This window comes from Gekko japonicus, unplaced genomic scaffold (genome assembly GCF_001447785.1).
Source record: "Gekko japonicus isolate JY-2015 unplaced genomic scaffold, Gekko_japonicus_V1.1 scaffold14, whole genome shotgun sequence".
Taxonomy (NCBI): domain Eukaryota; kingdom Metazoa; phylum Chordata; class Lepidosauria; order Squamata; family Gekkonidae; genus Gekko; species Gekko japonicus.
Genome location: NW_015176452.1, coordinates 1703065 through 1715181, shown reverse-complemented (window position 1 = coordinate 1715181; position 12117 = coordinate 1703065). Strand labels below are relative to the sequence as shown.

Here is a 12117-nt window from a genome sequence, read left to right as displayed (position 1 = left end):
AAATATACTAAGTAAAACACAAGCTATAGCAGTGTCAACCCCAATCCCTTTGCTGTGGTATTGGTTACTTGTAAAAATGCAGACTTTAATTTTCAAAAGTAATATTTAACCTAAATACCTGTACTTAATGTACAATCCCTAGTCTATACCAATTTGCATATGTTGTTAGTAAAGGGAATTAGCCCTGACCTGGATGGCCCAGGCTAGCCCAATCGCATGAGCTCTCAGAACCTAAGCAGTGTTGGTCCTGGTTAGTACTTGGATTGAAGACCACCGTGAGGTCCAGGGTTCCAATGGTAAACCACCCCATTCATCTCTTGCCATGAAGACCCTGTGGGGTTGCCTTGAGTCAGTTGTGACTCGATGGCACTTTCCTAGGGTTGCCAGGTCCCTACCTGGCATCCAGCGGGGGGAGAGACTACATGGCCGGGTGCGCACCATGATGACATCACCTGGAAGTTACATCATCACACCAGGCACATTGTTGAGGGACGCTCTAGTGTTTGGGCTTAAAGCACAAATGCTAGAGTGCCCCCCGACGATGTGCCTGGTGTGATGACGTCACCTCCGGGTCCTAACACTAGCACCATCTCAATGACCAACACCCTGGCAGGAACCTAGACTATGCTGGTAGGCGACCTTCCAATGTAGAGAGAATGCTGCCATCTTGTATTAATATCTATGTCCTTAGCACTGATGATCTTATGCTGTGATTTTAATTGTATTTTGTGTTTTAACATGGGTATATATATACACTCTGTAAGCCGCCCTGAGCCTGCCACGGCGGGGAGGGTGGAATACAAATTTAACAAATAAATAAATTTATCATGTGAAAACACAAACCATTCATGTCCAAAGCTAGATCATCCATAATAGTGTGTAAATATATATATACTTCCACCCTCCAGGCTAGTATGTGGAAAACATACTCGGAAAAACAAATCGGCCATCCCTGATACCATATGTATGTATGAATCTTTCTCTTACCACACTTTTGCATAAAGGATTTCAAAGTGACTGTCATAACACAAATACTAAAAGCAACAATCCAGTCATTGACACCGCAGAAATAACACTTAAAACAAAATTGAAAAACAAATTGAAAAGAACATAAGTGCCACAAAAACATCAGCAACAAATAAGCAACTCAAAGCATATCCTATAGAGGAAAAAGATTAAAGATTAAGGTCAAAGGCATGACAAACCGAAGTTTCTTCATCAGTCAGCTTACAATGAGAGTGGGAGTGCGGGTGGAAGGTGAACCTCTCAAAGAAGTGAGCTCCAAAGCTAGAAGAGGGATGAATGTCCTAACTGCAGTTAAACTGCAGTTAGATGGGGGATACACTTTTTAGTCCAAGAGCATCAGACATGATCAGACAAAATGTATTCTGGGTGGGTTTTTATGTTGTTGTTGCTGTTGTTCAGTTGCACAGTCGAGTCCGTACGAATCCTCAAATAAAAACAGACACAAGCAGGAAACCATGGAGTGGTGGAGACCCAGGATTCCTCTTCGTCAAAAAACACCATTTCGTTAAAAAAAAAAAACAAGTTGGAAGGTCATGTTTGCTGGAATTCCCGCTGCTGGTTATGTGTTAATATAATTTGTAAGGATTTAATTTGAAATATTTACAGATGTAGCAAACATTCCTAGCAGTGGGACAATCCAGTTCTCTTCATATGTTCCCAGAGAAATGCAAGAATTTGCCCTCTTTGGCAGTGATGCAGCAGTCTGGAATGCTGTAGATGGTGGTGGAGGATTGTTTCAGTCCCAGGATGAGAAGAGTCTCCAGAACCAAAAGTCTTAGCTATTCTAGATGACATAATGAGGTCTTGTGTAGGAATTTATGTAGTTTAAAACAGAAATCAGCTATAGAAAGAAAAGCAACATCATCATCAGGGGAAAAATACCTGCAGGACAACTGTAGTGATTAGGAATTTGAATCTAGCTCTTAGTATATAGAGAAATGAAAGAAGTTGTAAAGAAGGTTTATGGGTCATTTGGGAAAATGTATACAAATGAAGTAGATGATAATTTCATTTTCTAAAAAGATGCATTTAAAAGCATCATTTTTAACCAGTGAGTTAGAACATAAAAGTGTGCTTTAATTTGCTTCAGTCACTTGGTAGTGAGGTCTGTGAAAGGAAGGAGAGCTAATAAAATTCTGACTTGGCTGGAACTTGTTGCTGTTCTCTTGCCAGCCATGCCCCATCCCAATCCCCGCTGCACTACATATGCTCCCTGCGGTTCTTTACCAGGTAACCAGAGACACACACCATCTGCCTGGTTCACAAAACAAGAGGCTCTGTGAAAGCAGGAGCTTCCAGAAAAGAAAACAGGAAGGCTCCCAGGGATGGGAGATCACAGGGCTATTAAAGCTGTCAAGGCTGGAGACTTGACTACCTTGGAACAGCTGCACATAGATGGTGCTCTGGGCCAGAATATTACTGATTGTCTAGGAGCTGGCCTGGTCCATCATGCATCACGAGCAGGCAGACTAGAGTGCCTCAAGTTCTTGGTGCTGCAAGCAAAGCTTCCCGGGAATCAGAGAGCAAACAATGGTGCAACTCCGGCACATGATGCAGCAGCTGTGGGCAACTTGGCTGAATTGCAGTGGCTGATCAAAGATGGAGAGTACAGCATGCAGGTAAGATCGCTGACATAAATATGATTCCCACAATGGTGCCCATGGAAAACAGAAGCTCGCTTGCAGAAAAGGCCATTGGGATTTCCAGTTTGACGAATGTGTAGTGTGTTTACCCATGTTGCTGATTTTGGAGTAGTCCTGCATTGTAAACAGTGTCAGCAAGCTGTGCCTGCAAATAGCTGTTCAGGCTGCACTGTCGTCAGCACTTAGCCCTCCCCGTCCAACAGATACTGTGATACTGCAAATGAGCAAATTGCTCCTTGTTCTGACAAAGGGACATTGTGTGTTTGTAGCAACGGCAGAGCGTGTGTGTGTGTATGGCGGGGAGACAACTTGTATGCAAGCGGCTCTGTTGTGAGTGCAGTGTGCTTTGGGATGGAGCATACATTGCACAACCTGTAAGATCTTCTGTCATTGAATGCTGGGCTAGCTAGTGTGATAGACAAAGGATAAATTTTGCTCTCCTTATGACACTGGCCCAGGAAGTGAATGGACAAAAACAAGAAGATTCACCTGTTGGGGACAAAGAAAAAGACACTCAAATACGTTCATTTGTGTGTATGGGGTGGGCTCAACTTGCTCTGTCCCTAGTGCGCCTTCATTGAGCATCAAGCCTTCTCTTGTTTTCCCATCCTCATCTCTTGTCATTACTTGGGTACAATCGAATTCTGGGACAGTCTTCCAGATACAGACAGCCTTCGTCTGCATACTTGTACATGTTGGCAACCGAGATAAAAATAACTTCCAAGCATAATAATGTTGGAAATCATCAGAAAAAGTGGTGGCCACATAGGATTAATGCTTCCAATTAGAACACTGATCTTGTAGTTGCTGCTATTTTGTTAGAATATAAATGACACATCATCTTCTGGAGAAGAATGTACAAGACAAACATAAGAGCATAAAGAGATATCCTGATTTAGTTGCTTTAATAGTTCTAGCGAGAGGCTGGCCCTCCAAAGACAATATGTTCGAGTAGGTGTTGCCCTGCAAGGCACATATTGTGCTCTTTTAGACAAAGTTCATAATAAAACCTGGACTGTGCAAGCAATGTGCAAATAGGGACTGAACTGTGTGGTGACCCAAAAAGGATGCCAGCCAGACACACACCTAGAAGCAGAAAGCTTTCCTGTATGCTGTGCCAATGCTTCCTGGAAGTTACCTGTCCTCTTGCCTGCTGTAAGATGGACCAGGTCCCTAGCCATGTGAAGCATTGTAGACCAAGGAAGAAGACCGGAGACAAAGAAACCCAAACGCCATTAGGGGTTTCTTCCAGCACACGCAGGCAGCATTCCCCTCCCTCACAGAGCCTCACCTAGCTGAAAGGCAACAAGCAGAAGACAATCATGGAATCTTAATGACAAAGACTTTGGCCACATGAGTCATAATCCCTTCAGGTGCTACTGCTCAGCCCAAAGTTACTAGATCTCAATATTGTCCACTCCCTTAATCTCCTCCCCCTAAACCCTGCTCTAGGGGTTTTTTTGGGATGGACTAGTAGGAGGTGGGCCAAGACATGTGACCAGCCTGGCACAACCCCCCAAGCCTCCCCCTTAAAAGGGACACCCAGCCATGTGCTTGCGCTCTTGCTCTCTCACTGCATCTAACCCCTCCCTATCTCACTGACTCTGGATTAGCTACCCAAGAGTCTATCCACGTGTCTGTGCTGGCCTAAGACACGACCCCATTTCCTTGTAGTCTCCCTCTTTTTTCCCCCTAAGGATTGTTCCATCCCATCGTAGACAGGTAACTATTACCCCTCAACGAAATATCCTGCTAATACGAAAGTGCTATCCTCTTCTATCTATTTTTTTTAGAACTGTATAATTGTGAGTGTGTTTGTGGTATTGTATGCTTGTGAAGAATCTATAGTAAAGGAAATAATTTTATACTGAAACGTGCCTCTAAGTCTATTCCTGGTGAGCTGGGAAAAAGCGGGACCCCTGTATACACTGGTGCTTGCTCCCTTATTTTGCCTATTGCCCTTAATTTCTCTAAATACCAATCAGAATCAAGGCAATTTGGCTAACATAGGCCAGCTCCCTTTGCTTTGTTCTATAGAGAAGCTGGATCAAAAACAGGAGTTGCATGAAGCTATGGTTCTTTCTGCATTGTCCCTTTTGCCCTATTTGCTAGAATAATTGAAATATAGCACCGTACCCTTGATCCACAGGAATGCGTTACATATCTTAGGCTATTTTACACACAAAACACTTCATTTTACTAAGTTTTAAATACACACACCAACTCCTGTCATATCCTACCATCCCACCATATCATTGTCCTATCATCCCACCAGTAACACATCCTATCTCACCACAAGTACAGAGTAATGGTGCCACAGTCTGATATCCCAGCAATTACTGTTGGTGGCATTTGACACTCTCCAGATGGTTGTACTCCACGTGGTCATCTGACTGCAGTTAGAGTTCAGACAGGTCCTGGGGAGGGTGAAGAAATATTGGTAGCTTTATTTATTTATTTCTACTTTCGATTTATAAACTGCCCTTCTTTGAATTCACAGAGCAGTTAATAACAGGGAATCTATACAATTTAAAATCTTTGTCCTCCTTTTCCCAGGAGGAAGATGCTTCTGGGGCTTCTCCCCTCCATTTGGCTGCTCGCTTTGGGCACTCAGAAGTTGTCAAGTGGCTAGTCCAGGCAGGTTACAACACTGCATCAGAGACCCAGGAAGGAGCAATTCCAGCACATTATGCAGCTGCTAAGGGATCTCTCACCTGCCTGAAACTGCTGGTGGCTACAGACTGCAGGTATGCTAAAGAAGAGCACATCCACAACCCACCAAAGAATGCAAGGCATGGTATCCCTCACTCTTTTCACTAAGGTCTGGAATGAGGCAGTGGAATCATGAGGTAATGAGTGGATGGGACCACATTGTGCAACAAATGTGGGGTGTGATTTTTAAAAGAAATATACTCCTTGCAGGAAAAAAGGTTCAATTCCAGCCTGCTTGCTCTTGTATGAGCATTTTAAAGCCTATGAGCATATTTAAAAATGGGATTTCCCCATGAACAACCTGAAGTAGAACGTTCCATTCTATGATCTCATTCCCATTTCATTCTGTTACACGTAGATCAGACCGCACAACCTGCCGATATACAGTCCTTCAATAAAAGTAAGTCAGCAATAGCAGAGGCTCTATTCCAGGGTAAGGTGGTCGAGAGAACGGTAGCTGAACAACTCCAGGCTTTCCTGGATGATGCTTTTATCCTTGATTCCTTCCAGTCTGGCTTCCACCCTGGTCGTGGGAAGGAGACAGCTCTGGTCGCCCTTACAGATAACCTCCGTAGACATCTGGATCGGGGCGGATTAGTGCTGCTGTTACTATTCAATCTAAAGGTGGCGATTGATACAGTCGATTACGATCTATTGACCCACCGCCTTGCCGACGTAGGAGTTCAAGGGATCGCCTTGAAATGGTTTTCCTCTTTCCTCCATGGTTGGGGACAGAGGGTGGCACTTGGCGAGAGGGTCTCCCCACAATACCCACTGGAATGTGGAGTGCCGCAGGGGGCGATCCTCTCACCAATGTTATTTAACATCTATATGTGCCCTCTTGCCCAGTTAGTCCAGAGTTATGGGCTGGGTTGTCATCAGTATGCTGATGACACCCAGCTCTATCTGTTAATGAACGGCCATCCATCTTCTGCTCCTATGAACTTGGCTGAGGCTTTGGATGCTGTGACTGGATGGTTGCGGCAGAGTTAGTTGAAGTTAAATCCATCGAAGACGGAGGACCTGTACCTGGGCCAAGGGGGGTTGGATGTGAGTGCCAGACTCCCTACACTGGAAGGGGCACCTTTGGTGCCAGCCCAGACAGTGAGGAGTCTGGGAGTGACACTGGATGCCTCTGTTTCTATGGAGGCCCAGGTTGCTGCGGTTGCCAGATCTGCGTTTTTCCATCTTGGGCAGATCAGGCTACTGAAGCCCTGTCTTTCCCCCCAAGACCTAGCAATGGTGACCCATGTAATGGTAACTTCCAGACTTGACTACTGCAACTCGCTTTATGCAAGGCTTTCCCTTGAAGCTGATCCAGAAATTACAACTGGTGCAGAATGTGGTGGCGCACCTGCTGACGTCAATGCCTGTGCAGGCTCACATTAGGCACGTGCTCTGCCAACTGCATTGGTTGCCAGTTGAGTACCAGATTCACTTCAAGGTGCTGGTTTTGACCTTCAAAGCCTTATATGGCCTGGGACCAGCATATCTAAGGATACCTTCTCTTCCCATATATGCCTTGAAGAGTGTTATGCTCGAAAGATCAACACCTCCTGGTGGTCCCTGGCCCGAAGGATGCCCGTTCTGCCTCAAACATGGCCAGGGCTTTTTCTGTCCTGGCCCCAGCCTGGTGGAACATGCTCCCTATTGAGACCAGGGCCCTACAAGATCTTCTTCAATTCCACTGGGCCTGCAAGATGGAGCTGTTCCACCAGGCCTTTGGTTGAGGCAGGGGGCTCCCATTTATGGGCTCCCTGAGGTTGCTGTCACCCATCTGTCACCCGTCTACTGACCAGTGACCACCGACAACTGGGCTTTAACTCATTGTACCATCGGGCCAGAACTTTATAGCCAACTGATGCTGTTCCAAGCTGTACCCATTGTTTTAATGGTTATAATGTTTTAGCATGTTTTAATGTTTAATGTTTTAAACTGAAATTGTATTTATTCTAATTATGTTACCCACCCTGAGCCCGCCTGTGGGATGGGCAGGATATAAATGCAAATAATAAATAAATAAATACATACATAAATACATATTTTCTTCCTGGGCATCTGCATCCTGAGTATCCCTGTGCCTAGGATTCCATGGCAAAAGTATTGTGTGTGGTCTGGAAGCAGGTGGGTATTCTTTTGCAGTGACTTCTGCACTTTTTGGTGCTACTTGGATGGTGGAAATTGCTGCAAACTGTACCTGTGTGTTCTCTGTTCACATACCCATTTTTCATGTAATTGTATACCTTGGGACCATTAGTATGGAATAATGACAGGAAAACTATCTTGTGAATAGGTCGAAAGGGTTCTGAAAGTGCATAGCTAAGTAGGTCAACAGAATGGAGTTTTCCTTAGTGTTTGGTTTCTGTGCCACAGCATTTCCAGATGTTCTGCATTTGATGTTTGACAGGAGCATGTTTTTTGGGGGGGAAATCCCTCTCATCTACCCCAATGCCTTTGTTTCTTTCAGCAGCTTATGGCAGATCAGTAGACCTCTTTCATCCTATTTTTCGCAAAGGCATCCAGAACTCTCCACCACTGTGACAGGATTGTTCCCTATCTCCATTACCAGGACAATGTAGTTCAGCTCAATTAACTGGGCTGTGCAGAATGACAGGTTAAATAGTTATGAACTGTCCCAGGATTAAGCTGATTTGGGGTAGGTGGCTCTGATCTCATCTGATTTGCTTCACCTTCTCTGCTGGGCCAGTCACAGCCTAAATTACCTCAGAGGGTTGTTGTGAGGATAAAATGGAGGAGGATGATATAAGTCACTTTGGATGAAACACTGTATAAATGAAGTAAAGAAATAAACATAGTTCTTTACCTTGGCCTTCTTAAAACCTTCTAAAAAGTCACAGAAATCAATGGGAGTTTTTCATTCTCTTATTCTGATGGACTGTGAATCAGGCCCAGACGAACAGGCATCTGTTTCTTGTGATGCCTGAAGGTATTGTTGCCAGTGCAAGTCTTCCTGACACTCTTTCAGCATCATGCTTATCAGTCAGATGAGTTTTCCAGCATGGCACTCTGGTTCATATTTCTAATTACCAAGAGGCAGTTGCCACTCTAGTCCCTCGTGTGTTGTTACAATTCGCTCCAGGAGACCTTGGGCTCATCTTTCCCTCAGTGGTCACCAAAGATTTGTTATCTGCTAGTATCACAGCTGTTGACTGAGCTCCTTCTTGGTGGGAAACATGAGGAGCACAAATGTTGTGAAAGGGAGGGAGGCCATGGAGCAAGAGAAGTGTGCAGAATTTCATGCAGAGTTGAGGCAAATAAAGCTGCGGAAGCATGGAGCACCAGAGATTGCATAGGATGAGGGACAGAAGGAAGCATAGTCTAGAGTAGGGATTGCCAACCTGTTCTTTAATAAGAAATGCCACCTAGTGTTACCAAATGTTTTTATGTACTATAAACATTTCATGGACTAGGAAGAGCACCAGAAAGGAAGCTATCAGCTAAGCAGCAAAGAGGGGGAGGGGGAACCTGAAAGAAAGGTTTTTAAATCCTATGGACAAAACTAGAGTAAATGACCCCTGGTCTAATGACCAGACAGAATCTCATATGGAAGGCTGAAATTGTCTTTTAGCCTCTCTTGAGCTCTTTTTGTCAATGTCTGGTTACTGTTTGCGTGAAAGATAAAGTGGAGGGCAGTTCTGGTCAGGCCACATTTTGCAGCGGCTTTAAAACTAGAGCAAATTTTAAAGCCTCGAGTGAAGCACTAGGATGGTTGGTTGGTGGTAGAAAGCGCTGTCAAGTCACAGCTGACTTGTGGAGATGCCACAGGGTTTTCAAAGGAAGAGACTTTCAAAGGTGGTCTTTCATTGCCTGCTTCTGTGTAACAACCCTGGACATCCTTTTTGGTCTCCCATCCAAATACTAATCAAGGCTACTCATGCTTAGCTTCTGAGATGTAACAAGAGTGGGATAGCCTGGACCAGCCAGGTCAAGGCACCAGTATGCTTATCCAGTTAAAAAATTATAATGTAATTGATAAAATGCACATACATCTGCATTTGAATGAGACAAGTTTTGGGGGTTTTTTTTAAACCCGCGAAGGGATATTTTTTATTTTGCAATAGACTACAGAACTACAAAGAAAATATTGGGAAGGGAACTACAACTAGGGATAAAGGAAAGATAACCACACTATGCTACAACCCCAAGAGGAAGAGATCTTATCCCTGTTAATATAAGTGTTAGTACTAAAAGTGCTAATATCACAATATACTTGTAGATTTCTTGTTTATCACAGCTTCAAATGCGTTAATATGTTAGTTGTTATGAGAGAGCTTTCTGATCATCTAATTGTTCTTCGCTTCAAAAGGCCATTTTCCGAGTCCTGCCTTCACTTCGGCTTTCTGTCTCTAAAATCGTATACAACTCTGGCGGGACCTGCACCCGTTTCTGCAGCAGAGTCCTCTTCCATTCCAGAGGTGGCAGAGTCACTAGATTTAGTTTCTTCCTCCTTACACTCTTCCTCTGTTCCCAGCTGACACCTCAAAAACTCTTTGGCTTTGAAGGTGGAGTCTATCTTCTCTCTTTTATAATTGATCTTAAAGATGACACCCTCCGGGACCAATGTTCCCTCTAAGCTGTGGAGTCCTGTGAGCAAAAATTCTACTTTGTGAGCCGCTGGCATTAAGATTGTGAGCCAGGGATTTGGCTGCTGCATCGATTAGTCTGCTCTGGAGCCCCCTCCTTCCTGAGCTAAGGCAAAAATGTGTGAGCCGGAGGCTAAAGAACTGTGAGCTGGCTCACACTAACTCAGCTTAGAGGGAACACTGTCCGGGACCGCCCACCTGTACGATATTCCATTAGTTTGAAGAAAAGAAATTCAATCCTTATAGTTTTTCCTCTTTTGTCGAATTTCAAATGGAATGTCTTTTAAAGTTTTGATGATTACAGTTCCCATTTTCAGTGGAGTTGCTGAAGTCGCTTTTAAGATGGCATCTCTGGTTTGTCTTCTTGAGAATCTGACCACTATTTCTCCAGGCAGGCTATTTTTTAAAATATAATTGGAGTGTGCCCTGTAGGCTAGCTCAATTTCTTTTACAAGCTCATCCGCTGTTAAGCCTATTACTGGAGCGAGGATCTCGCTTAGCACCTCCATCAGGTCCTCCCGCTCTGCTTCAGGAACTCCCTGGAAACTGAGAATCATGTTAGCTTTTTCCATCTGTAACTGCAGCAAACGATTTTCTTGGACGTTCTGCTTCGTTTCCACTTCTCCCATTCTTTTCTTCAATTTCTTGCTTGTGGTGTCCATCTCTTTAATTTTCTCATTTGCCTGCTCCACTTTTTTCTCCATTTCATTCAGCTGTTGAGATGCAAAGTTCTTATTCATCACGGACAATTGCTGGTTAATACCATCGAGTTGTTCCATCACCGGCTTGAGCATGTCCGCTAGCAGTTTAATGACGTCTGCTCCCTCTTCCGGTTTTGGGCTCTGACTGCCTGGTGGTTTCGTTTTTGGCTTTCTCTGCTGGGCCGCCATTTTCTCCATTTTGTTTACAGTTTCTACCGCTTCTTCACGACTCGAAAAACTCGCCCCACAATGACGAAAATCAAGTAAGTCTCTCAAAACACACTCATTGTGTTTCCTCCCCTCTCCCCTTTCGTATCGCTTATCAGTTCATTCGCATAAGAGGCATCCCTCTTGCATCCGCTTTTGTCAACGGAGGGGGAGGAATTTGCTTTTAAAATGATCCGATTTATTTTGAACTCACGTTCATTGTCGGTCAGTTTCTCTGACCTCACTCATTAATCGCCATTCCACTCGATCTCCGGCACTTGTCCCGGTCAAAGCAGCCAGTGCCCGAGGGCCACACAGCGGCTGGACCGTCAGGGTGGAGGGAAGCCTCAATTCTCCGGCATTATGCCATCGAAGAGGCCACCCCTCAAAAGCCCCCTGGCCTGGAGCCTATCGCAAAGGCTCCGTGGGGGTGTCACTTGAGGTGGCACCCCTCCAGGCCGCTGGTGTGCGGATTGCTCTCCCGCGACTCGGGGAGAGCATCCACCATCGCTGCTTCATAAACCGGAAGTCCAAATGAGACAAGTTTTGAAGTGGAAAAGTACCCTTTCTTTTTATATGATGTATCTATGTACAGCAGCAGGCTCTCTTTTTAAAGAGGCTTTCCCTCTTGCCCCCCACAGTTTTTATGTCCTTGGATAGAATTGGTTTTTTAAAATGTGTTTTCCTGTTAAGGTTGAGCTGCCTTCTTAGTTGATCAATTGGCTTTTAATTGGTTAATAAAATCAATTATTTGATTAAACTAAAAAGCTACAAGCAGCAATTCTGTGTTCCTCATTCATCTTCTGTTCCAGTGAGAGGGAGGTGATGGAAGAAACATGGCTGCCCTCTGCTGGCAAGTGGAATCAACTGACACAACAATACTTACATCATATTCGTTATATGGTGGTTGCAAATTCTTTCATAAGCATGTATTATTGATCTAGTATCCAGGTTTTAACTGGAATTATATTGATGTGTATGAATCCAGTTAAATTTATTTCTCTTTTTAGAAACCCTGTTTTTCCGAGGAATACTCTGGATACTCCCCCCACCCCCCCAAACCTTCACAAGAACGTAATGAGGTTGATTAGGCTAAGTTAGTAACAGGCCCATTTTGGCACAATTTGAAACTGGGTTTTCACAGTTTAACTACATAGCCCCTGCACCGTGTTGGCTATGCTCTTACACTTGTGGTACTTATCCACTTAACCTATTTTGACTCCC

At 44.3% G+C, this 12117-nt stretch overlaps 1 protein-coding gene across 1 annotated transcript in view; it reads left to right on the top strand.

Moving 5' to 3' along the window:
- The first annotated feature begins 2351 nt into the window (after positions 1 to 2351).
- The window catches only part of ESPNL (espin-like), a 40520-nt gene continuing 30754 nt past the window's right edge, over positions 2352 to 12117 (top strand). The window contains exons 1-2 of the mRNA XM_015426811.1: positions 2352 to 2645; positions 5226 to 5416. Of these exons, the coding sequence (XP_015282297.1) occupies positions 2352 to 2645; positions 5226 to 5416 (485 nt within the window). The remainder of the gene's footprint in view (positions 2646 to 5225; positions 5417 to 12117) is intronic.